Source organism: Polypterus senegalus, chromosome 16 (assembly GCF_016835505.1).
Source record: "Polypterus senegalus isolate Bchr_013 chromosome 16, ASM1683550v1, whole genome shotgun sequence".
Taxonomy (NCBI): Eukaryota; Metazoa; Chordata; class Cladistia; order Polypteriformes; family Polypteridae; genus Polypterus; species Polypterus senegalus.
In genome coordinates, this window is record NC_053169.1 from 17,832,118 (window position 1) to 17,856,001 (window position 23,884).

At 36.3% G+C, this 23,884-nt stretch overlaps 1 protein-coding gene across 2 annotated transcripts in view; it reads left to right on the forward strand.

Annotated features, from left to right (window-relative positions):
• The window catches only part of nvl (nuclear VCP like), a 63,668-nt gene that overhangs the window by 12,769 nt on the left and 27,015 nt on the right, over positions 1-23,884 (forward strand). For both annotated transcript variants that reach the window (XM_039738033.1, XM_039738034.1), the window contains exons 4-18: positions 2,221-2,311; positions 4,829-4,889; positions 5,423-5,698; positions 7,120-7,249; positions 7,434-7,510; positions 8,259-8,393; positions 8,575-8,676; positions 9,052-9,169; positions 10,202-10,346; positions 12,773-13,034; positions 14,065-14,283; positions 17,058-17,162; positions 18,317-18,379; positions 20,380-20,499; positions 20,658-20,757. In XM_039738033.1, coding sequence (XP_039593967.1) covers positions 2,221-2,311; positions 4,829-4,889; positions 5,423-5,698; positions 7,120-7,249; positions 7,434-7,510; positions 8,259-8,393; positions 8,575-8,676; positions 9,052-9,169; positions 10,202-10,346; positions 12,773-13,034; positions 14,065-14,283; positions 17,058-17,162; positions 18,317-18,379; positions 20,380-20,499; positions 20,658-20,757 — 2,004 coding nt within the window. The remainder of the gene's footprint in view (positions 1-2,220; positions 2,312-4,828; positions 4,890-5,422; positions 5,699-7,119; positions 7,250-7,433; positions 7,511-8,258; positions 8,394-8,574; positions 8,677-9,051; positions 9,170-10,201; positions 10,347-12,772; positions 13,035-14,064; positions 14,284-17,057; positions 17,163-18,316; positions 18,380-20,379; positions 20,500-20,657; positions 20,758-23,884) is intronic.

Genomic DNA, 23,884 nt, shown 5'->3' on the forward strand with positions numbered 1-23,884 from the left:
TTTTAGCTAAATGTTTGCCAGTGTAAAGCATTTCTTTGTTGGATTTTGGCTTCAAAACATCGTGTTTTCCAACAGGTACAGTAAGTTGAACAGTAGAGATCTTTTATTTGAACTGACTAGAGTTTTCATTTATGAAGATGATTGAGGAGTTTCAGTTGAATTTTTTTACAGTGGGTACGGAAAGTATTCAGATCCCCTTCAATTTTTCACTCTTTGTTATATTGCAGCCATTTGCTAAAATCATTTAAATTAATTTTTTTCCTCAGTAATGTACACACAGCACCCCATATTGACAGACAAAAAAAAAGAATTTTTGAAATTGTTGCAGATTTATTAAAAAAGAAAAACTGAAATATCACATGGTCCTAAGTATTCAGACCCTTTGCTCAGTATTTAGTAGAAGCACCCTTTTGAGCTAATACAGCCATGAGTCTTCTTGGGAAAGATGCAACAAGTTTTTCACACCTGGATTTGGGGATCCTCTGCCATTCCTCCTTGCAGATCCTCTCCAGTTCTGTCAGGTTGGATGGTAAACGTTGGTGGACAGCCATTTTAGGTCTCTCAGAGATGCTCAATTGGGTTTAAGTCAGGGCTCTGGCTGGGCCATTCAAGAACAGTCACAGAGTTGTTGTGAAGCCACTCCTTCGTTATTTTAGCTGTGTGCTTAGGGTCATTGTCTTGTTGGAAGGTAAACCTTCGGCCCAGTCTGAGGTCCTTAGCACTCTGGAGAAAGTTTTTGTCCAGGATATCTCTGTACTTGGCCGCATTCATCTTTCCCTCGATTGCAACCAGTCATCCTGTCCCTGCAGCTGAAAAACACCCCACAGCATGATGCTGCCACCGCCATGCTTCACTGTGGGGACTGTATTGGACAAGTGATGAGCAGTGCCTGGTTGTCTCCACACATACCGCTTAGAATTAAGGCCAAAAAGTTCTATCTTGGTCTCATCAGACCAGAGAATCTTATTTCTCACCATCTCAGAGTCCTTCAGGTGTCTTTTAGCAAACTCCATGCTGGCTGTCATGTGTCTTGCACTGAGGAGAGGCTTCCAAAGGCCACTCTGCCATAAAGCCCTGACTGGTGGAGGGCTGCAGTGATGGTTGACTTTCTACAACTTTCTCCCATCTCCTGACTGCATCTCTGGAGCTCAGCCAAAGTGATCTTTGGGTTCTTCTTTACCTCTCTCACCAAGGCTCTTCTCCCCCAGTAGCTCAGCTTGGCCGGACAGTCCAGCTCTAGGAAGGGTTCTGGTCGTCCCAAACGTCTTCCATTTAAGGATTATGGAGGCCACTGTGCTCTTGGGAACCTTAAGTGCAGCAGAAATTTTTTGTAACCTTGGCCAGATCTGTGCCTTGCCACAATTCTGTCTCTGAGCTCTTCAGGCAGTTCCTTTGACCTCATGATTCTCATTTGCTCTGACATGCATTGTGAGCTGTAAGGTCTTATATAGACAGGTGTGTGGCTTTCCTAATCAAGTCCAATCAGTATAATCAAACACAGCTGGACTCAAATGAAGGTGATCTCAAGGATGATCAGAAGAAATGGAAAGCACCTGAGTTAAATATATGAATGTCACAGCAAAGGGTCTGAATACTTAGTGTGATATTTCAGTTTTTCTTTTTTAATAAATCTGCAACAATTTCAAAAATTCTTTTTTTTTGTCTGTCAATATGGGGTGCTGTGTGTACATTAATGAGGAAAAAAATTAATTTAAATGATTTTAGCAAATGGCTGCAATATAACAAAGAGTGAAAAATTGAAAGGGGTCTGAATACTTTCCGTACCCACTGTATATTGATAATGCATTTTGAAAGTGTTCAAATTAACCATGAAAGCTGACAATAAAATGACATCTGTGTTGCAAAGAACAGTGTCCAACATTGACAATGACCTGGTTGAATGAAAGTACTTGTGCAGCAATTATGACAACTCATTTCTGACTCTTTGAAGATCTGAGGTACTGCAAATACTTCTTGAATTTCACACAGTAAATGCAGTGTGATGGACAGTGGGAGAAACTGTGACAACAATGATATGTGTGAAATTAATGATTTTAGAAGGACAAAGCAAAGAACGAGGCAAACTTGTATGTTCTGTAACTTTAACATTTCAAAAGTAGAAAGAGTAAGATGTGTTTTTCTCACTTTTGAAGCTAACAAGAATTTTAAATTCTGTTTTATGTGAGTGATCAGTTCTCAACCTTTTTGATCTCGTTGCAGCGTATAATTCAATATGCAATGAGGCAGACTCCACCAGTTTAGAGAATGACCATCTCATCAAAAGAGCAAGACACAGTCAGGGGGACAATGGGTAAGTCATGAAAGTAATTTTAAAAGTATTAAAATAAGTTTATGCTAGAGATAGAGAGCACTTTATTTGTCCCCTGATAGAAATTTGGCTATTTACGGAAGCCTAAATATTAAATTATAACAAAACAACAACCCTCCTCTGAAATGCACACAATTACTTAAAAGTAAACTAACTTCTGATTTGGCTAAATTTAAAATGAGCGATCACAATCACAGTCCGGCATCATAAAGAGTGTTAACAGGAGCCCCAGTTGTGTTTCTTTACACATTTTTGCTGAATAGTTTGTTGGCTAAAAACGAGACTGTTTAACATCTGTGTAGAAAGTGTTTTCTTATTATTTAATCGCAACATTTTCCTCCATGTCTTTTTTTATGAAAATGTGAACTGTGACTGGGAAATGTAACAATGAGATTCGGTTTAAAGGAATACACCATCCAAAAACATTTTTTTTTTTTTAATATCTGTTATATACCCTGTATTGTTTGTAGTTATTGGTAATAAATAGGTGTCATTGGGGATCAGTGGTGAAATAATAGCAAAACATCCGTGAATAAAATCTCAGATTACTCATTGCACAATCTAGATATCAAAGTCATATGTTAGCAATGCCCCAAACTTAGTATTTTTACAGGAGTCCTGCACAGTAATAGCTAATTTGTTAGCTTCCATCCTCTACATGTGATATCAACATTGCAGAACATGCTCTGAAAATCGTGTACAGCTAGTGATTAAAATGTAAAGAAAGGTGTGTAAAAACGTTATGCGGTAGAAAAGATGCCTCATATTTGTGCATATCCAAGATGCATCAACAAACAGAAGGTCAATTCACAGCTGCAGTTGTTCGAAACAGCTGATGAAAACCCAGAGGTACTGCATTTGTGCCTTAACAACCACCAGATGAGAAGAAAGGCAGGTCTGCAATTCAAAAGCTTGATTCCTTTTTAATACAAATTTTAAAATGAGTGGTTTATTTAACAATATATTAGTCAAAATGCAAGTTTGGGCTGGATGCCTAACAAGTTAGTTATGTGACATGAGTAAACTGAGATTTTGTTATGGATGTTTTGATACTGTTTTACGGCTGTTCAGTGCTGGTTCCCATGGATGGCTTTTTAATCGATTTTTTAACCTGACCTTAATTTCCAAATTATCTGTCGGTTCCTTTGGCACTCTTCATCAAATGTTGCCCAGTCCGGGCAATTTAGTAGATTTTAACGTCTTAAAATGTTGTGTCTCTTTCTGTTTGTACTCTCCAAGTCATCCAGTTCTTTGTTAATATTCTCTGACTTCTCAACAGGGAAAAATGTCAGACAAATATCAAATGACAGCATTTATAATTTCATTTTCTTTGTTTTACTCCCTGTTGTTATTGTTCTTAATATAGATGACTACTTCCGTAATCATTCTCTTGGTCCTACTGCAGTACTGCAGGAATTTACTAGGATTGGAATTTTTAGACAATGTGTTTTAATGCTTTTAGGTATTTATAATGTATTTATGATATAAAGGGCTCACAAGTGCTCTGGATAGTGCTGGAGATGTTTGTCTTGTTCTGTAATTTCTTTTTAAATTCTTTACTCATTCACCAATGGGTTTTGTTTTTCTTAATTACATCTGTTTTTTATGATAAACTTGTTCCAAATTGCAGAAAGGTAAACTTTAAATCTTTCCCAACCTGGTCCTCAAACCATACCTCAATTTTAGTTTTCCACTTTTCTCTATGTAGTCAGTATTTGGTTACAGTACTATAGTTAAATGTAATACTTTTCATTGTCTTGGGTATATAAACAAAATGATTGTATTATACTAAATAGATTCTAATAGTTTAATTACTTTTAATTAGGGATATAAAATTATCCAAAAATTAAAAGTTGAACATTCATATTGAAAATATTGACAGTTATCTGTTTGTCATGCCTCTGTGCGTAGTGTTTTGATCAGACCCACATATTCCTTAGTAAGATGCAAATTCTCTTGTTCGAGTGATCACCTTTTAATCTTTTTAATCTTTAACAGTCTTGTATAAATGACAGGTTTTTTTTTATATATAATATTTGCTTTGATCTCTAGGATTTATTCAGGTTTATGTTGTTGCTAAAGTACTTTATGTTCAGTCACATGTGACTGCTTCTATTTACTACCTCTAGCTTTATGGCAGTCTGATGTCTGATTAGTATGATACTTATCTGATGTCTCCAGAATTCCCTTTCACATAGTGCCAGATTTTATTTTATTTATTTATTCTTTTAACCGGTTATAATAGATACCTTGCAAGAAATTTTAAAGTCTTCCCTGCTCTAAGTGTAGAACTGTCAGTAAGTATAAAATCGCTCCATCTACTAGGTGATTTTTTTTTTTTTTTCTTCACTCTTTATAAATAAATTAAGCTTCACAGGCTATCTAGCGAATTTTAACAAAACAGAAGGAATACTCTTAACCAATTTTGTACATTTTACACGTTTTCATTAATTCATAGATCATTTGCCATAAGATTTATTACATTTGTTTTACTTGTAGAATGGAAGAAGATGCGTGTTCTATAGATTCAACAGACAGTGACAATGACCTGGACTACCCTGTAAGTTTTGTGTATTGTGTTTATTTATATTTTTGATGTATTTATGATGATTTAATACTCTAGATTCCCTGTGCATATTAGGCTATACATATATATGAAATTTAAAATATGTTTAATGATGATTTAAGGCTTTTGCACAGTACTCTGGTAATGTGAAGAAGAAAATGCACCCTGTTTAAAATGTATAGATTTATATATTAGGGAAATAACAAAAAGGCATTTTACTCTCATTCATTTCCTAAGTGACAAACAACACATAATAGATGGTACTTTTACATTATTTAAAAATAATAATAAGCCAACTCTTTTATCTACTTTAAATGCAACTCTAGGATATGCTGAGGAGGAGATTACTTTGTGCTTTTTATGTCATGCCTCAATGTAAAACTAAGAATTATAAACACACTGTATGTCTTTGTTTCTTAATGTATTTTATCTACTGTTTTGTTTAATTGAAGGTGTCAGCTTAGTATGATGAAATCTTTATGAAAAAACAAAATGTGCTTAAACAATTTTTTTTTTTTTATGTGTAGTCCAATAATCACATGAACAACTCCCTCGTATCGCTGTACCAAAAAGGGGCTGCCAAATCTGTAACCAGCACACCACTTAACAAGCAGCCAGTGGATAAAAGTACCCCAGCCCAGGTTTTAAGCAAAACTGCTCCTGCGGATTCTGGGGAGCCATCAGGGAGTACTAGATCCTCCCATGGAGGCTGGTTTATTGATAAAACCCCCAGTGGGAAAGGAAAGGAGGAGAGCATTTTCATTGATCTCTGTGAAGATAGCCAAGGGGCAGTTAGCCAAGAGGTGAGTGTCTTGTACTGCAGCCATTTTTTGGTCTTTCATACAAATCTGTCAAATATTATTCTGTATCTAGCACGAAAACAAAAATAGAGTGAATATACTGTACTAGCCGAAGCCCACCATAGAATACGGCGGTGTAAGAATAGGAACGGAAAATGGTGAGAAAGGAATTCAATATAACAAAGGCTTAGGAAACCACCGTCGCAGTATAACGAAAATAGCAAGGAGCGAAACCAATGCCAATGGTCGAGAGAGTACCTTCCTGTAGCAGGCTACGGAAAACATAGACATATATAGATAGATGATGCATTCACAGTGTTGCCCTGTCGACACAATAAGTCAGCACGTCCACCCTATTTCGAGTGGTAAAAGTGCCATTTAAACTAATACGGGTAGATGTGGAAACCGGGTTTTCTGATGAAAAAACAATAACGTTTTAAACAGTATCGTTTACATACAACAGATTTTGGCGAATCGTTTACATGCAATTACTTATATCCATTTATACACTAAATGTGTGCGTATCCCATGGTCTTAGAGTTGGTGGGTGGGGCTTTGTGAGTTGGCAATCGTGGCTCTCTGTCCTGCGTGCGGTGTAAAGTCAATGTGGCTCAGAAGTGCATGTGGACTTTTGTACAAACGAAAGCGTCTGAGGCTGTGTTTGGTGAGTTGTTGCGTGCCTCGAGAGCGACACTGGACTCGGGAAGAAGGTTACAGTTGCCATGCGTGGCTCTGTCGTGCGTATCCCATGAGGCGGTAGGAGGGTTAGAATTGGCTGGCGGGGCTCTGTCGAGCATATCCCATGGTCTTAGAGTTGGCGGGCGGGGCTCTGTCTTGCGTGCCCTCAGTGTCTTGCTTGCGCTCAGTGTCTTGCGTGCCCTTAGTGAATTATATATATAGATTATTAAGATTTTGTTAGTTGAGCTTTAGAACTGGTGTATGCAGAATATATGGGTTGTTTTGCTAAATTTTCGATTTATCTGTTAAACATTCAAATATGTAAATTTTCAAAGTTAAATTTAATTAGGTATGACAAATTGCTTGCTTTTAATATTTTATGTATAGCAACAACATCTTGCTTTATGTGTGAAAAGTATTCTTGGTTCAGTTTTTCAGGTATGCTGATGATAGAAAAAATTAAATGCAAGGTGCCTAGATACTGTTCTATTTTCATCTGTTCTTTCAACAGAAACAATGTTGCAGTTTATAAACTAATTTGTAATGTCTTACAGAACTTCTGTCCCAGAAAAGCCTAATGAATAATACTAAATTGAGTTTATTTCAGAGAAAGTATAGTGAAATACTCTTAAGTGTCATTTGAACAGTTAGATATATGTAAATGTAGTCAGCATTATGTACATTTTAGAGTATTTTTAATAGAGGCATAATTATTTCATCTGTATTTTTATATTTTTATGACACAGAAGTCTTTTGAAACTTCCCTCCTAGAAAGTGAGAAAAAGAAAAGCAAGGTGACCAAAGGAAGGAAACATAAAGATGTTGCATCATTGAGTGTAGATGGAGAAATTGAATCAAGCATATTAAATAAAAAAGGTAATTCTTTCTTGTCAATAATAAATGGGTATTATTCATTTAATCTGCTTTTGTTTATACTTTAATATGTTATAGTACATATCTGTCTAAAAAAAGTGTAACGTGCCAGTTTACTTCATTGCTTAGTAACTAATTTTGTGTTGTGTGTGTGTGTTTTTTTGTTGTTTTTTTTTTTTGGCCTTAGGAAAGACTAAAGCTCCAGATCTTCAGTTTGCAACTTTCAAGTTTGAAGATGTTGGAGGCAATGAGGAGACATTAAAGGTTATTCTTAACCATACAAAGATTAACCTATATTAGTACTTCCAGCCTGAAAATGGCCTTACTATGTATCGGGGATAGATGAGGCTTAGTGGTGTAGTGTAGTTCATGTTGGTACTGAATTGTGCATATCAAGATATATACGTATGTTTGGATCGGTTTTTGGTAATCACTGATTAAAAATAGTACATGCACTATTTGGTCAACTAAAATACAGCTTATTTGAAGGCAAGAAACAGTATCCTTGTGACAGGATGTAACAATGTTAGAAAGAGATGAAAGACTATTATAATAATGTTATACCCTTTAATCAATTTAAGGTTTGATGCAGCTATGGGTGGGATTCTTGGGTGGGGTCCGTAGCCTCTTCTTTTTAAAAAATGCTAGAAATATTTTAGTTCATTCATATCTACTTATTATATACTGTACCGTTGGACTCTTATTGCCCCACTCTTTGCTGCAGATCTTTTAATCAAAGGCTAATTTGCGTTATTACTGTTGGTTTGGAAGGTTGTTTGCAAGGTTCTGCTCTCAGAGCATTAAATTGGACAGTGCATCCTATTGCTTTTATCAGACTTGCTATTTAACTGGGGCATTTTTTTAATGTTTTTATTTAACCCTATGTATACAGTCTTAAAAGGACTACAAATATCAACTTGTTCAGATTTATGAGGCATTTCATTTTACTGTGGTTTTTCTTTTTTCTTCTTCTTCTGCTGATTCTGCTACTGCTTCTTCTCTTACTTTATAGGAAGTTTGCAGAATGCTTATCCACTTTCGACATCCTGAGGTGTATCAGCAGCTTGGAGTTACACCTCCACGAGGTTTCCTTCTCCATGGGCCTCCAGGTTGCGGGAAGACTCTTCTAGCACAGGCAATTGCTGGAGTGAGTATATCCTTGTTTGCAATATAAAGTATTTATTTTAGAACAACCAATTAATTTCCTAAAAATACAATAATACAAAAATACAGAATAAGTTCCACTTACCATTAATGGTCAAGTCCACAGTTGACATATGAATGAATGTCCTGGATTTAGTTAACAGATCAAATTCTTTAATTTGTAGGAGTTGGAAATGCCAATGTTGAAAGTGGCTGCCACAGAGCTGGTGTCTGGAGTTTCAGGCGAATCTGAACAGAAGTTACGAGAACTGTTTGACCAGGGTGTGGTGAGTACTGACCTTTTCTTCTTGGCCACTTTGTGTTAAATCTATTTTCACCTTCATAATTAGTAAGTTTTTCCCAAGCATTAAGAAATGTGATGTTTTTGTTTTCTTAAAAGGTTGTCAGTAGTGAGATTTAAAAGAACGGAGTGAGGTCTTTTTGCATTTTTAGATTATCAGATTATACTCGAATTAATGTGTTTAGAATGTCATGCTGGTAAAAGTTGCGTCATTAAGGTTTTGTGTGCTTGGATCGAAAGTTAAAAATAAGCCTCTTAAGATTCAGAAGTAAATGCAGTAATTTTTGGGGGTTCATTAGCTGGAGCGTTAAGTAAACAGCATGCCAGATGTATATAGTTTATATATGCCTATATTTTTAAGACTTCTGCACCATGCATCTTATTTATTGATGAAATTGACGCTATCACTCCAAAAAGAGAAATGGCTTCAAAGGACATGGAACGGAGGATAGTGGCCCAGCTTCTGACTTGCATGGATGGTGAGTAATTTTGTGCTATGTTACAGTACATGCTTTTTTCCTAGTACTGTACATCAATTTCCAAATTCTGTTTGTGATTTCAAACTATCTATTATGTAGCCTCTTTTCTTTTTATCTGAATCTTTTCATATATGCCTAATGGGAATCTTTTTTAATATCTCTCTTTTTTAGTAATAAAAAAACACCAAATTAGTCTTTTCATAGGAGGAAATGCATTGAAAATATAAATATTAAGATTGACTGTATTATTCTGACTATTACAAAAGGTCCCTAAGTTACAAAAAAATCCCTACCAGGTTAGGAATGATCCCTATGAGTTACAAATGGTCCCTATTCAGGCTACAAAAGATCCCTGTGTCCCTAAAATGTTTTATCTTGTCTATCTTATATAGACATTATTTACATAATGTTTCATTTGATATGTAACAAAAGGACACCAGCATAAAGAAAAGACCTCTGTTATCATTAAAATGACCACTAATCTATTTCCAGTAACTACCTTGGTAACTACTTCAAAACCTATAGTCATGCAGTGACCTGTACGTTGTACATATTTTGAAAATATTTCTCACATATGTTAAAACTTCATACTGACTTTCATGTTCAGCTGTTAGCGCCTAAGACTTTGGCTGTTGCTGATAAAGTAAAAAAGCATGTTGTGATCTGTTTATAGATCTGTGAGAAAAAAAACTGGTGGTTCCTAACTTTTTCTCTGTTAAATTTGAAAATAAAACTAATCCAAAGCTTTAAAGGCTTTCTGAAATACCATACATATATTACTAAATTTTATTTATAGCTGTACCTTTTGACTGGTGCATATGCATACTATTACCTACACAAATTTAGGTAATGCATTAATGAAAATGTTGAATAATCATATTGTGCACCGTTTGTGATATTTTCATAGGTTTTTTTTTTTTTTTACACTTGCTCTTGAATTTCTGTAATATTTTACATATCTCTTTTCATGTCTTCATTGCTTGATTGCAATTTATTCCTTGAAGCAATAACTTTTACATTTTCTTGTCATAGATCTTAATGCTCTGGCAGCAACAACACAGATCCTGGTTATTGGAGCTACAAACAGACCAGATTCTCTTGACCCTGCACTGAGACGAGCTGGTCGCTTTGACAGAGAAATTTGCCTTGGCATTCCTGATGAAGGAGCAAGACAAAAGTGCGTGTGTTTTTGCTTTCTTTTCCCATTATTATTGTAGTTACTGCTCCAGATTCCGATTATACAGAATTTTGTTTTTTTGATTTGTATAGCCACCAGTTTTGAAGAGCAGTACATTGAGTCTGCAAAGTTGTAAGCAGCTATATTTTTCTGATCAGAAAGAAACCTTGGTAAAGCTTCTGTAGTAAGTCGGCATATGTAATTGCCGGTGATGAGTAGCTCTGCTTTGAAATGGCTTCTTTGAGAAACTCTGATGAAATTTGCCATTATTGGGGATTGTTTGAAATAGTTTTAAGTAGTGCTGGGAGGTATATTGGTTCATACCGAAAACAGTTTTTTATTTTTGTTATGATAGGGATTTTTCTTATACCGCAACACTGGTTTAAATAGCCTAAACAATGTTCAGAAACTGTTTAGGATGGAACCTTTTTCACTGCTACACCACTAAACACGCATGCAACGGAGTACATGCATTAGTGGAGGTATTGAGCGGTGGAAATGGACAGCGAACAACTGAAGCTGTAGCAAATGATAAAGTTGAACATGTTGACACAGAAGAACTTTTGCCAAAAAAAGGAGCCGTGTCTGTTATCTAGAGATACTTTAGTTTTAAAAGGTCGGATGTGGACCAAACAACTATTTACTGCAAATGCTGTCAAGGTAAAGTTGTCGGCGGAGGCGGCAACACAAGCAATTTCCTGCACCAACTTAGCCGCAAACATGCTTTGGAGAACAAGTGCTTTGGACACAGGCTTCACATAGCCATAGGTTGTATCAGTTATTAATGATAATAATAAGCTATTTTAAGGAACTGTAGAGTAAAAACACACCATAGTAATAAGAAATGTACAATAGATGTTTGTATATGTTTCTATTATCTCTATTATTAGGTAGTCCCCTACTTACGATGGTTCGACTAAGATTTTTCAAAATTATGATGTTGAAAGCGATACGATAATTTATATAAAATTGTGTAAAATATAATTTTCAAGTTGGTGCAGCAAATGGACGTTCCTGTGGGCCAAGTGATCTGATCGATGCAGTACGATACATTAATTATTAATTATTTCCTGAGACATAATTTTGTCTATTTTTCCAGCGCATTGCGCACAAAAGCAAGGGAATGATGGGAGCACCAGAACTCTGCTCACATCATGTCGCTTTGTACCGCAAGCTGCAAGTAGTAAGTCTGTGATAAGCGGAATACCGCTACGCTTTCCACTCACGGGACAGAAGGACAGTCCCGACCGCTTTTATATAGTAAGAAAGAAGAAGAAGATATCGCACAGTCTGGAGTAGAAAATCATCTTTTACCTGGAGAAACGAAACTACAAATCCCATCGTGCATTGCAAAATGAACGGGCCGTGTGTGAAACTCCACGCCTGCGTAGCACTCACAGGACGGAAGGACAATCCTGACCGCTTATATATAGAAGGATAGTTACATATGTGACTAAGTGTTTTAAGCAAGTAAAGGTTTTCCCATATATATATGTGTATGTGTGTGTGTGTGTGTGTGTGTGTGTGTGTATATATATATATATATATAGTGCCAATTGGGCATCGTTTAAATGCCACGGGCTACCTGAGCATTGTTTCTGACCATATCCATCCCTTCATGACCACCATGTACCCATCCTCTGATGGCTACTTCCAGCAGTATAATGCACCATGTCACAAAGCTCGAATCATTTCAAATTGGTTTCTTGAACATGACAATGAGTTCACTGTACTAAAATGGCCCCCACAGTCACCAGATCTCAACCCAATAGAGCATCTTTGGGATGTGGTGGAACGGGAGCTTCGTGCCCTGGATGTGCATCCCACAAATCTCCATCAACTGCAAGATGCTATCCTATCAATATGGGCCAACATTTCTAAAGAATGCTTTCAGCACCTTGTTGAATCAATGCCACGTAGAATTAAGGCAGTTCTGAAGGCGAAAGGGGGTCAAACACCGGATTAGTATGGTGTTCCTAATAATCCTTTAGGTGAGTGTATATAATCACACACACACACACACACACTTTCCTAAATCGGGCAGCTTTCAGGGAGACTATAATTCTCCAGTACTACAGAATACCTATGCAAATTGACTTGTTGTTCTTCGAAGCCTTTATATACACACACACAGTTGATAGCCTGTTCTGTAAATAGGAAGTTATGCAAAAATGGATTCATTACATAGCTTCACACATAAATTAAGACTGGCTATGGATTATCTATGTTGTATTTCTCATTAATTCAATACACAAATATCATTAGTACTTGAAAGGAGTTATTGGGTACTATTTTTAAACAAAAAGGATGCTCATTAATACTCCTCCTCAGTTTTACTCATGTGGTAAATTTTATGTAAAACATTTTTGTTAAATGTTCATTATCTTTATCCTGTGCTGTGTTTTTTTTTTTTTTTTTAAATTCAGAATTTTGCAGACTCTCTGCCGGAAGCTGAAACTTCCAGAAAACTTTGATTTTCTACAGCTTGCTCGTCTAACCCCTGGCTATGTTGGAGCTGATTTGATGGCCCTATGCAGAGAGGCAGCTATGAGTGCGGTGAATCGAGTCCTCATTAGTAAGCAGGAGGTAAAATCCCAGGAGGTCCCCACCATAACTGATGGGCAGCCTGACAATACAAATTCAGAAAATCCGGACAGCCAGAACTGTCAGTCAGAAGTCAAAGAACAGGTATATTGAAGAACTAAGAATATTTGATATGGACGTTTTAAGAAAATTATATTAAGTATGGAGAAGTAAAAGTTGCTATGTCGCCTAATAAAGGAAATACCCAAAACCATATAATTGCAGACTTATTTACCCACCTTTACCTACTGCTATTGTTTACACTAACCCCCCAAAACTAACTTTGGTTATGTTCAGGAGATCGTTTCTATTACACGTCAGATTTTGTTATTTAAGGGTACAGTCTAAGCATCATTAATCAGTTCCTCATTAACCATTTTGTAATTACCAAAGAAGTAGGCACAAATCCCATAGGCATGTCTGAGCTGGAGATCACCAAAAAGTAATGGGGTTGCAGGTAGACTGTGCTGTTCAAATCACAGTGGGATTCCTGGATTTATGATTTAGAGAATCAGAAGAAATAGAATACATTAGATTGAGCACAGCATTAATGGCAAGGTATTTTATGGGCTCTTAAACACAAAAGTAGAGTTCTGATGTGAAAGCTGATATAGACTTGGCATAATTCCTGCCTGGAATGTTTGTCAAAAAATGGTTACACCAAATATTAATCTGGTTGTGAACACTTAGACAATAATCAGTCATTTTTAACTATTTTGTAAATTTAAAATCCTATGGATTTTTTTTTTTATTTTGACAAAAAAAGTTTACATGTAAAGAGTTCATATTTTAACATATAAAATATGCAGAAGTATAATGGAAGTAATACTATTTGATGTAGCATTCAGTTTTAGTTACAGTATAAATTGCTTCTGTTGTGGCAACTTGGCATTCTGACAGAATGGTACCAGGATTTAAATGTCCAGTCCTGTCACAAAACAAATTTTATTATACAAATTTATTATTTAATGAATGATTTATCAAAGGTTTTGTATATAGTTTACTGTTTTGACATTTTGTTTTCAATTGCAATTTTGTAGGCTTGTCTCGGGCACACAATAGAGTTTGTGTTTTGTAAATTTTACAATAGTCATTGTTTTGAAATTACTTTAACTTGTGTTTTCATTGTACTTAGGAAGAGCTTCATATGTTACTGAAAATGCTAAAGGAGCAATCTCCTGTATGTGAGGAGCAACTGCAGAAGCTGTGTATTGAAATGGAGGATTTTATCTGCTCACTGTTGCTAGTACAACCTTCTGCCAAGAGGGAAGGGTTTGCTACTGTTCCAGATGTTACCTGGGCTGATATTGGAGCCCTGGAGGATATTCGTGAAGAGCTTTCTCTGGCAATTTTGGTGAGTATTATCAATTTGTTAATCTATAACTTACAGTATTCAAAATTACGTTAAGGTAGACAGCACCACATGTGCTGCTTACAAATGTGAACAGCTTTTTGATATTGCTTATTATGTGCGTAGGGTATACCAGCATCATTATACTGTAAGTATGTGATGCCATAAACGCTCAACCCAAGCACAGTTACTTTCAGGGCATCTTGTAGTTCATATCCATAGCCAGTAAGGGAATGAGAAATGTCAACCACTGAAAAAATAGTGCACATACAATTTGTTCTTTTGTTATCTTCAGTGCCGAAACAGGTTTTAATGATTTGAACCATTTTTAGAATTACAATCAAAATGTCATTAGTGGCACATATTAATATATATGCCTTTCCACGTTGATGGATAGGTCGATTTGTCACCCTGTGATTTCTGGTTATGGGGTATGGTGAAGGAGCGAGTGGTATTATGAACTTTCCTGCTATACATAATGACCTGAAGGACACAATACAGACTGTGGTATCATCTATTCCCTGCGAAATGTGTTTCCGAGCTTTAAATGGTACTGTTGCTCGCTGGTTTTTGTGTGTTGAACATGATGACGAACAGGTTGAGACATTCCTGTAAATCATCTTGTACATATCAAGTATGTTTTCTGAACAAATTGTTTCGGCCATTGAAATGTTAACATAATTTTAACTCGCCCTGTATGTATGTATAAACTGCTCAAAACAATTAAAGGAACACTTTGAAAATATACATCAGATCAGTACTTGTAATGTATTAAGAATGAAAGGATGAAACATCGTTTGATGGAAATGAAAATTATCAACCTATAGAGGGTTGAATTCAAAGACACCCCAAAAATCAAAGTGAAAAAATGATGCGGCAGGCAGGCGAGTCCATTTTGCCATAATTCCATTGCAGCAACTCCAAATCGTACTTGGTAGTTTGTATGGCTCCCAAGTGCATGTATGCATGCCAGACAACGTCGGGGCATGCTCTTAATGAGATGATGGATGGTGTCCTGGGGGATCTTCTACCAGATCTGGACCAGGGCATCACTGAGTTTCTGGAAAGTCTGAGGTGCAACGTGGCGGTGTTGGTTGGACCAAAACAGAGGTATTCTATTGGACTGAGGTCAGGCGAGCGAGAGGGCCAGTCAATGGTATCCATTCCTTCATCCTCCAGGAACTGCCTGCATACTCTCGCCACATGAGGCTGGGCATTGTAGTGCACCAGGAGGAACCCAGTACTCCCTGCACCAGCATAGGGTCTGACAGTGTGTCCAAGGATTTCATCTCGATACCTAATGGCACTCAAGTTGCCATTGTCTAGCCTGTAGAGGTCTGTGCGTCCCTCCATGGATATGCCTCCCCAGACCTTCAAGCTGAACGATGTTACAGGCAACATAATATTCTCTGTGCATTCTCCAGACCCTTTCACGTCTGTCACCTGTGCTCAGGGTGAACCTGCTCTCATCTGTGAAAAGCACAGGGAGACAGTAGTGGACTTGCCAATTCTGGTATTCTATGGCAAATGCCAATTGAGCGCCATGGTGCCCACTAGAGGATGTTGGGCCCTCGGACCACCCTCATGAAGTCAGTTTCTGATTGTTTGGTCAGAGACATTCACACCAGTGGCCTGCTGGAGGTCATTTTGTAGGGCTCTGGCAGTGCTCATCCCATTCCTCATTGCCCAAAGGAGCAGATAGCAGTCCCGCAGATGGGTTAAGTACCTTCTACGGCCCTGTCCAGCTTTCCTAGAGTAACTGCCTGTCTCCTGTAATCTCCTCCATGCCCTTGAGACTGTGCTTGGAGACACAGCAAACCTTCTGGCATTGGCACGTATTGATGTGCCATCCTGGAGAAGTTGGACTACCTGTGCTACCTCTGTAGGGTCCAGGTATCGCTTCATGCTACCAGTAGTGACACTGACCGCAGCCAAATACAAAACTAGTAAAAAACGGATGAGGAGGGAAACTGTCAGTGGCCTCCACCTGTTAAACCATTCCTGTTCTGGGGTCGTCTCATTGTTGCCCCTCTAGTGCATCTGTTGTTCATTTCTTTAACACCAAAGCAGCTGAAACTGATTAACAACCCCCTCTGCTACTTAACTGACCAGATTAATAGAACTTTCATTGACTTGATGCTATACTTGAATTGATTAAAAAGTGTTCCTTTAATTTGCTGGTTTTGTTCCACAGTGGAACTATGCATTGCATAGCTTTTGAAGAGAGTTTGACACTGATATATTTTTTTATTCATTCATCTTGAATAATTTTATGTCCCTCCCTTGATACCTCATCTTTATCTGGCCAGAAATATTACTGCAGTGCAAGCCATTGATATGAAATGTTCAACAGTGAATTTCCATTTGTAATATAGTTGCAACGAGTGGTATCATTTTACATGTATTTAATGAATAATTAGCCTCTTTTGAAAATGCAGTCAACCTCAATAAAGGCATTTCTGATCAATGTGAAAATAAAATTGTGGTGTTCTCTGATGTCATGAGAACAGCTTTTAAATTAAAAGACCACACACTAAACTGTTTTATACAGATTAGGGCAAATGTTTTTGTTTATTATGTTTGCATTTTTATATATTCCTCTTTGCAATGATTTTTAAATTAATTTTAACAGTATAATAATAGGTTAAGTATAAATTTTTATTGTTAACAGGTAAAAAAAACTGCACGATTGAGTCATCTTTGCTGTTTTTAATGTTAGACTTTTTTATTTATAGAACATAATTATTATTATTTATTTTAAGTTTTTTTTTTTTCAGGCGCCAGTTCGAAATCCTGAACAATTTAAAGCTCTTGGTCTTACTGCTCCAGCTGGCATACTTCTTGCTGGGCCCCCAGGTTGTGGAAAAACACTTCTTGCAAAGGTAAAGTCACAAAATTATATTTTAAAAACAATAAGACTGCAGGTATGATAGTAAAAAGTGGGTACTTTTGTTGTTTTCAGCCATGATTTTTACAAGATGTAATATTGATAAATAGTGTTTCTAATCGTTTAAAATGTTTATACTATAGATAGCGGAGTATTGCATAAAATGCCAGCAACAAGCCCTCTCAAACACATAAAAAATATAAATAAGAAAAAAAATACTTTAAATTGGGACTTTTTTTTTTTGGTTACATATATTGGTGAACAGCAGTGGCTGAATCTGAGACCAAAAAATTTTATAAATCTAGGTCTAATTAAAGGATATATATATATTTAAAATCTTAAGTAGTTTCTTCACAAACATGCTATGTATGCATTTGCCACAAGAAATAATTTTCGAAAGTTGATCACTTTCTATAATTTAACAAAAATATTTTTTCTGCACTGGTGCTTTACATTGTTGGCTATGGGGCATGGAAGAAATGCCTAAAAATTGCCAAATGCATCACATTTTCAAACCATTCTTTTACCATTTTTATTTGTCCTGTGGTTTATCGTTAATATTATTTAAACACATTATTATGAGTAAATGTTCAGTTAATTATTTCAAATTGTAATGGCTAGAAAATTCAGCTTCCTGTGCTTTATTTGCGATGGTACATTTTTTTCCTTTTGCATACCACTTGACAAGATTGTATTGTGTGTCTTCTTTTTTTTTCCCCTTCTTCTCCTTAAAGTGACATGACCCTCATGGACAGATCATTACTTCATTTTTAAAATTTTCTTAACTGACAGCTACATTCATAAACCATTTTCAGTATTTTATTGTGTGAGTTCTTCCAGGTCATTTCTGGCCTGATTCAGTTCTTAGGCTGTTTTCACTAGTGAGCCAGGGTGGGCCTGGTTTCTTGACAGATGTGGAGAAATTAAGTGGTGTTCCTGTGCTTTGCTTATATTTAATTTCTGTATAATTTGAGAACCCAATGTATATTCTTGCGAGTACTACCTTAACACAGGTATATGTACATCCCTTTTGCAAAAGATGTGTTGGGACCTAACCACAAAATGAAAACTATGCTTTAAGGAGTAAAAGCACATACAGAGTACATCTAAAGCTTTAGATGTTAAACTACAGTGTTCTTTGTTTTACAGGCAGTTGCCAATGAATCTGGATTGAATTTTATCTCTGTTAAAGGACCAGAATTGTTAAACATGGTAAGCCTACACAATTTGCAGGTCTTCTTTTCAGAAAAGTTCAGAAAATGACACTTTTTTGACTACTTTAGTTGTTTTGACATAATTTAGATTTTCTCATATCTTGTGAGTCAGACATTATTATTAACAGGAAATTGTGCCAAAATAATTTACTTGAAGGGTTTGCTTCAAGTTAATGGAGAGCATAGGTGAAAGCTGCATAATTGAAAATTTTGAAATATTTTTTTCAAGGTTTTTCTTCACACCAGCGCATTGAAAAAGATGATGTACACTGTAGCTGTATAGTTGAAAGTACCAACGTGCTCACCTTTTACATTTCTGCTTAGCAATGTGTGGTGAATAAAGCTGTTTAAGCTAGGTAGAGTATTTGGATATTTGGAAAAATATGTTAAAGCTTACTCTATTCTACCTGGTCATATCTCATTGACATTTTTTTTAACAAATGTGTATGTTTTTAGTCAGTCTCCTGATTGTATTACCATATATACTCGCTTATAAGTCAGGGTCTTGAAACCCAAAAAATCGATCATAAAATCAGACTCCAACCTATACGTCCATTCAAAAATCTGATAACTTAATTTTTTATTTATTTAATTTTTTTTTACATCTTCTTGCCTCCTCAAATCTCACACCAGTTTCTCAGACACCTCGAATTTTGTTGTAGCAGCGCAGTTACCAATTTCTTTCACCACTTCAAACGACTTTTAATTTAAAACTAGCTTCATATTTTCTTCTGATCGAACGCTCCATCGTTGATAAGGGATGATCTTATGATAAAGGTGTATGAGGGTGCGAGATACAAATAACGCAAAGCAGTGCAATTGTTACTTTCAGAATAGTTTGGGTATTACCATGTGGTCACATGGGCACAATACACAGGAAGAAAAAGACCGTGTGCTCCGTGGTTACTCTCTCAGGTGGACGTTAGCATATCACAATCTCTTGGACCAATAGCGCGAGTTTTCCGCATTCGTCTTGTACGACTGACATTATAAAATACTGGAAATTATGCAGTGAAATCAAGCCTCGTCTTATCCGCGAGAGAACTTAAATGCGAGTATATACGGTAATCGCCTTGTCTTTCATGACTTTTTTTCTTTTCATTGTTCTAATTGTAGAAGGGTGTTTATTAATGTATCAATTAATTTTGTACAAGTGACACCTTTCTACCTTCCCATTAAATCAAGGACTATTCTTCTGTTATTTTATTAACTTGTTCATATTTTGGATTTGTTTTTAGCTAGGTAATTAGTGTGAACATGATCACTAAAAAATAATAAATGTAAAATCCACTTTGGAGAATTTTGGGGTAGAATAACCCAGCTTAGAATTGTGGTAAATGTAGTTCTGTTAGTCAAATGCAAAAAGTGGCTAGAAAAATAATTTGGTATTTTCTTACCCATTATGGTTTCTTGTTTATTCCAGAGCATGGAATCTTTATTTGTCTGATAATACCGTGTTCAGGTGGTCTTCTTTAGTTCACCCTCTCTGTTAAACTGTAGTAAAGTGTTAAAGATGAAACACCAGTCTTAACTAATGGTAACAGTCTTTTATTTCTGACTGATGAGTATACAGACCCATCATAACCAAAAAACCCACTTACATTTTACCAGGGCTGTTCTACTGTCAATAGGGATGCAGTACTTTAATACTACAAATATGTGTGTAGGAAATATAACTTAACACACTTAACAAAGTATAAGATTTCCAGCAATGCAGCTGCAAGGAGTCCTGGTATACAACAACAACATTTATTTATATAGCACATTTTCATACAAACAGTAGCTCAAAGTGCTTTACATATTAAAGAATAGAAAAATGAAAGACATAATTATAAAAAATAAATCAACATTAACATCGAATAAGAGTAAGGTTCAATGGCCAGGGGGGACAGAAAAAACAAAAAAACTCCAGACGGCTGGAGAAAAAATAAAAATATACACCAACTACTCCTCAATACTAACATGTTTAAGTTGTGAGTATGTTTTTTTTATTATTAGTATGTGGGAGAAAGTGAACGTGCAGTTCGTCAGGTTTTCCAACGAGCTCGGAACTCTGCCCCTTGTGTCATTTTTTTTGACGAAATTGATGCTCTGTGCCCGCGCCGTTCTGATCATGAGGTAGGTCTTTTTAGCATCCTCTTCAGCATTAATTTTAAAATTTGCAATTCATTTAAAAAGAATTTAGCATTTCTCAAAAATAAACCTAAGCTTTAGAAGGATTTTAATTGTGAAACTACATTGTTTAATGTGTGTTTTTTGTTTCCTTTTGCAATAAGTCAGGGGCAAGTGTTCGTGTTGTTAATCAACTGCTCACAGAAATGGATGGACTAGAGACACGGAAACAAGTTTTTATCATGGCTGCCACTAACAGGCCAGGTTAGTAACAGTGTGTATATATAGTGTCTTCAGAAAGTATTCAGACCTTTTTACAATATGTTAAAATTGTTTCTTTTTTTTATATAAAATATGAAATTACTAAATAAATCAAAAAAGGTACTTGTGTCTCTCATGAGCCAGCATTTCAATAGGAAAATAATCCAATTTTGTTGATCTGGTTTCCTATATATTTTTTAGATGTTCTCCCTTCTTGAATTATGCTGGTGTGCTGTGTAGATTTTGCCATTGCTTCCTTTAGTATGCACGATGCGCAATTTTTCCAAACTTCTAACATTCCATTTTAATTATACAAACCGGATTCCAAAAAAGTTGGGACACTATACAAATCGTAAATAAAAACTGAATGCAATGATGTGGAGGTGCCAACTTCTAATATTTTATTCAGAATAGAACATAAATCACGGAACAAAAGTTTAAACTGAGAAAATGTATCATTTTAAGGGAAAAATATGTTGATTCAGAATTTCATGGTGTCAACAAATCCCAAAAAAGTTGGGACAAGACCATTTTCACCACTGTGTGGCATCTCCCCTTCTTCTTACAACACTCAACAGACGTCTGTGGACCGAGGAGACCAGTTTCTCAAGTTTAGAAATAGGAATGCTCTCCCATTCTTGTCTAATACAGGCCTCTAACTGTTCAATCGTCTTGGGCCTTCTTTGTCGCACCTTCCTCTTTATGATGCCAAATGTTCTCTATAGGTGAAAGATCTGGACTGCAGACTGGCCATTTCAGTACCGGATCCTTCTCCTACGCAGCCATGATGTTGTGATTGATGCAGAATGTGGTCTGGCATTATCTTGTTGAAAAATGCAGGGTCTTCCCTGAAAGAGATGACGTCTGGATGGGAGCATATGTTGTTCTAGAACCTGAATATATTTTTCTGCATTGATGGTGCCTTTCCAGACATGCAAGCTGCCCATGCCACACGCACTCATGCAACCCCATACCATCAGAGATGCAGGCTTCTGAACTGAGCGTTGATAACAACTTGGGTTGTCCTTGTCCTCTTTGGTCCGGATGACATGGCGTCCCAGATTTCCAAAAGAACTTGAATCGTGACTCGCCTGACCACAGAACAGTCTTCCATTTTGCCACACTCCATTTTAAATGATCCCTGGCCCAGTGAAACGCCTGAGCTTGTGGATCTTGCTTAGAAATGGCTTCTTCTTTGCACTGTAGAGTTTCAGCTGGCAACGGCGGATGGCACGGTGGATTGTGTTCACTGACAATGGTTTCTGGAAGTATTCCTGAGCCCATTCTGTGATTTCCTTTACAGTAGCATTCCTGTTTGTGGTGCAGTGTCGTTTAAGGGCCCGGCGATCACGGGCATCCAGTATGGTTTTACGGCCTTGACCCTTATGCACAGAGATTGTTCCAGATTCTCTGAATCTTCGGATGATGTTATGCACAGTTGATGATGATAGATGCAAAGTCTTTGCAATTTTTCGCTGGGTAACACCTTTCTGATATTGCTCCACTATCTTTCTGCGCAACATTGTGGGAATTGGTGATCCTCTACCCATCTTGGCTTCTGAGAGACACTGCCACTCTGAGAAGCTCTTTTTATACCCAATCATGTTGCCAATTGACCTAATTAGTGTTAATTGGTCTTCCAGCTCTTCGTTATGCTCAAATTTACTTTTTCCAGCCTCTTATTGCTACTTGTCCCAACTTTTTTGGGATTTGTTGACACCGTGAAATTTTGAATCAACATATTTTTCCTTTAAAATGATACATTTACTCGGATTAAACGTTTGATCTGTCATCTACGTTCTATTACAAATAAAATATTGACATTTGCCATCTCCACATCATTGCATTCAGTTTTTATTCACAATTTGTTTAGTGTCCCAACTTTTTTGGAATCCGGTTTGTACAGTAGAAGTGCAGACTGGTCTTGGATTAGTAAAATCTGTTAAGATAGGTATCAGTGGCTATGTAATTAAATGAGGATGTATGCCCTGGAGGGAATTGGCCATGATTTTGACATTGGGTGGATTCGATATAACAATAGTAACAAAAATGAAGAGCAGATATGTTTCAAAAATTACAAAAAGAGAAAAATAAGAACATTAACAATAGCGGAAAATTATACAGTATACTAGTGTCGGGAAGTGGTGGGCAGCTGTGAACAGAAATCCCTATTGATGGTATGACATCAAAATACACAGAATGGTATGGTTTATTGTTGTAACTGAATAAGCAGATACTTGATAGTACTTACAAGTAATGAAGTTTCAAAACATGATATAGGATTAAGTGATGCTCATTTAGTTAAAAACGAGACCTACATAAAAAAAAAAAAAAACAGCATAATGGACCTTGGGTAACAAAGATGGCACCAGTAAATTTAGAAGGTTTACTGTATGTATTGGGATTAAAGACAACCATAATTCTTCGTAAAGTGTCTTTTTTGTATCCGTTCTCATGCAGCAGTGTAGCCACTTGAGACTGATTTGAAAAGGCTTGTGATCTTCCAAAAGAATGTGAACAGTGCTTGCCTTTAAACCTGGGAGGACAGTCGGGATCACCAAACTAATTATTTTTTGAACATGCAGGAAAGGCCCTGAGTAAATGTTATTATAGATTGCACCTTTTGTGCTGCAATCAGATTAGTAAGAAAAGAAAATATGGTTATCGTGACTAACAAGTAATCATTTGAAGGAAGGAGCTCCACCTTTAAGTAAATATTTATTAAGAAGCTTGAATTGTAAAGAATTGACTTAAGTATTGTTTTTAATGAACCATAGTTATTCAAGATAATCCTACTGTATCTCCTCTTATGCTAATTTTAATGTTCACCAAACAATGCAACTTGTTTTCCCATATCCTTCAGTGGAAAGAAATGGCAGGCGAAATTACAGAAGTTAGTGTAAACTCCCGGCCTATTTAAAGCCTGTTTGCTTGATTCTACTTAGTCTATTAGATATTTATTTATAAAAAAAAAAACTTAAAAATACTAAATTTTAGTAGTGTTTAGAATTGTTAAATGATTTATAATCGCTGTTACATGTTAAATAGTGATGAATTGTAATTTTTATGTAAATGTGTTGGTTTGTTTTATCTGTTATGTTTCTGTATTAATTTTCATTAACATCTTGTT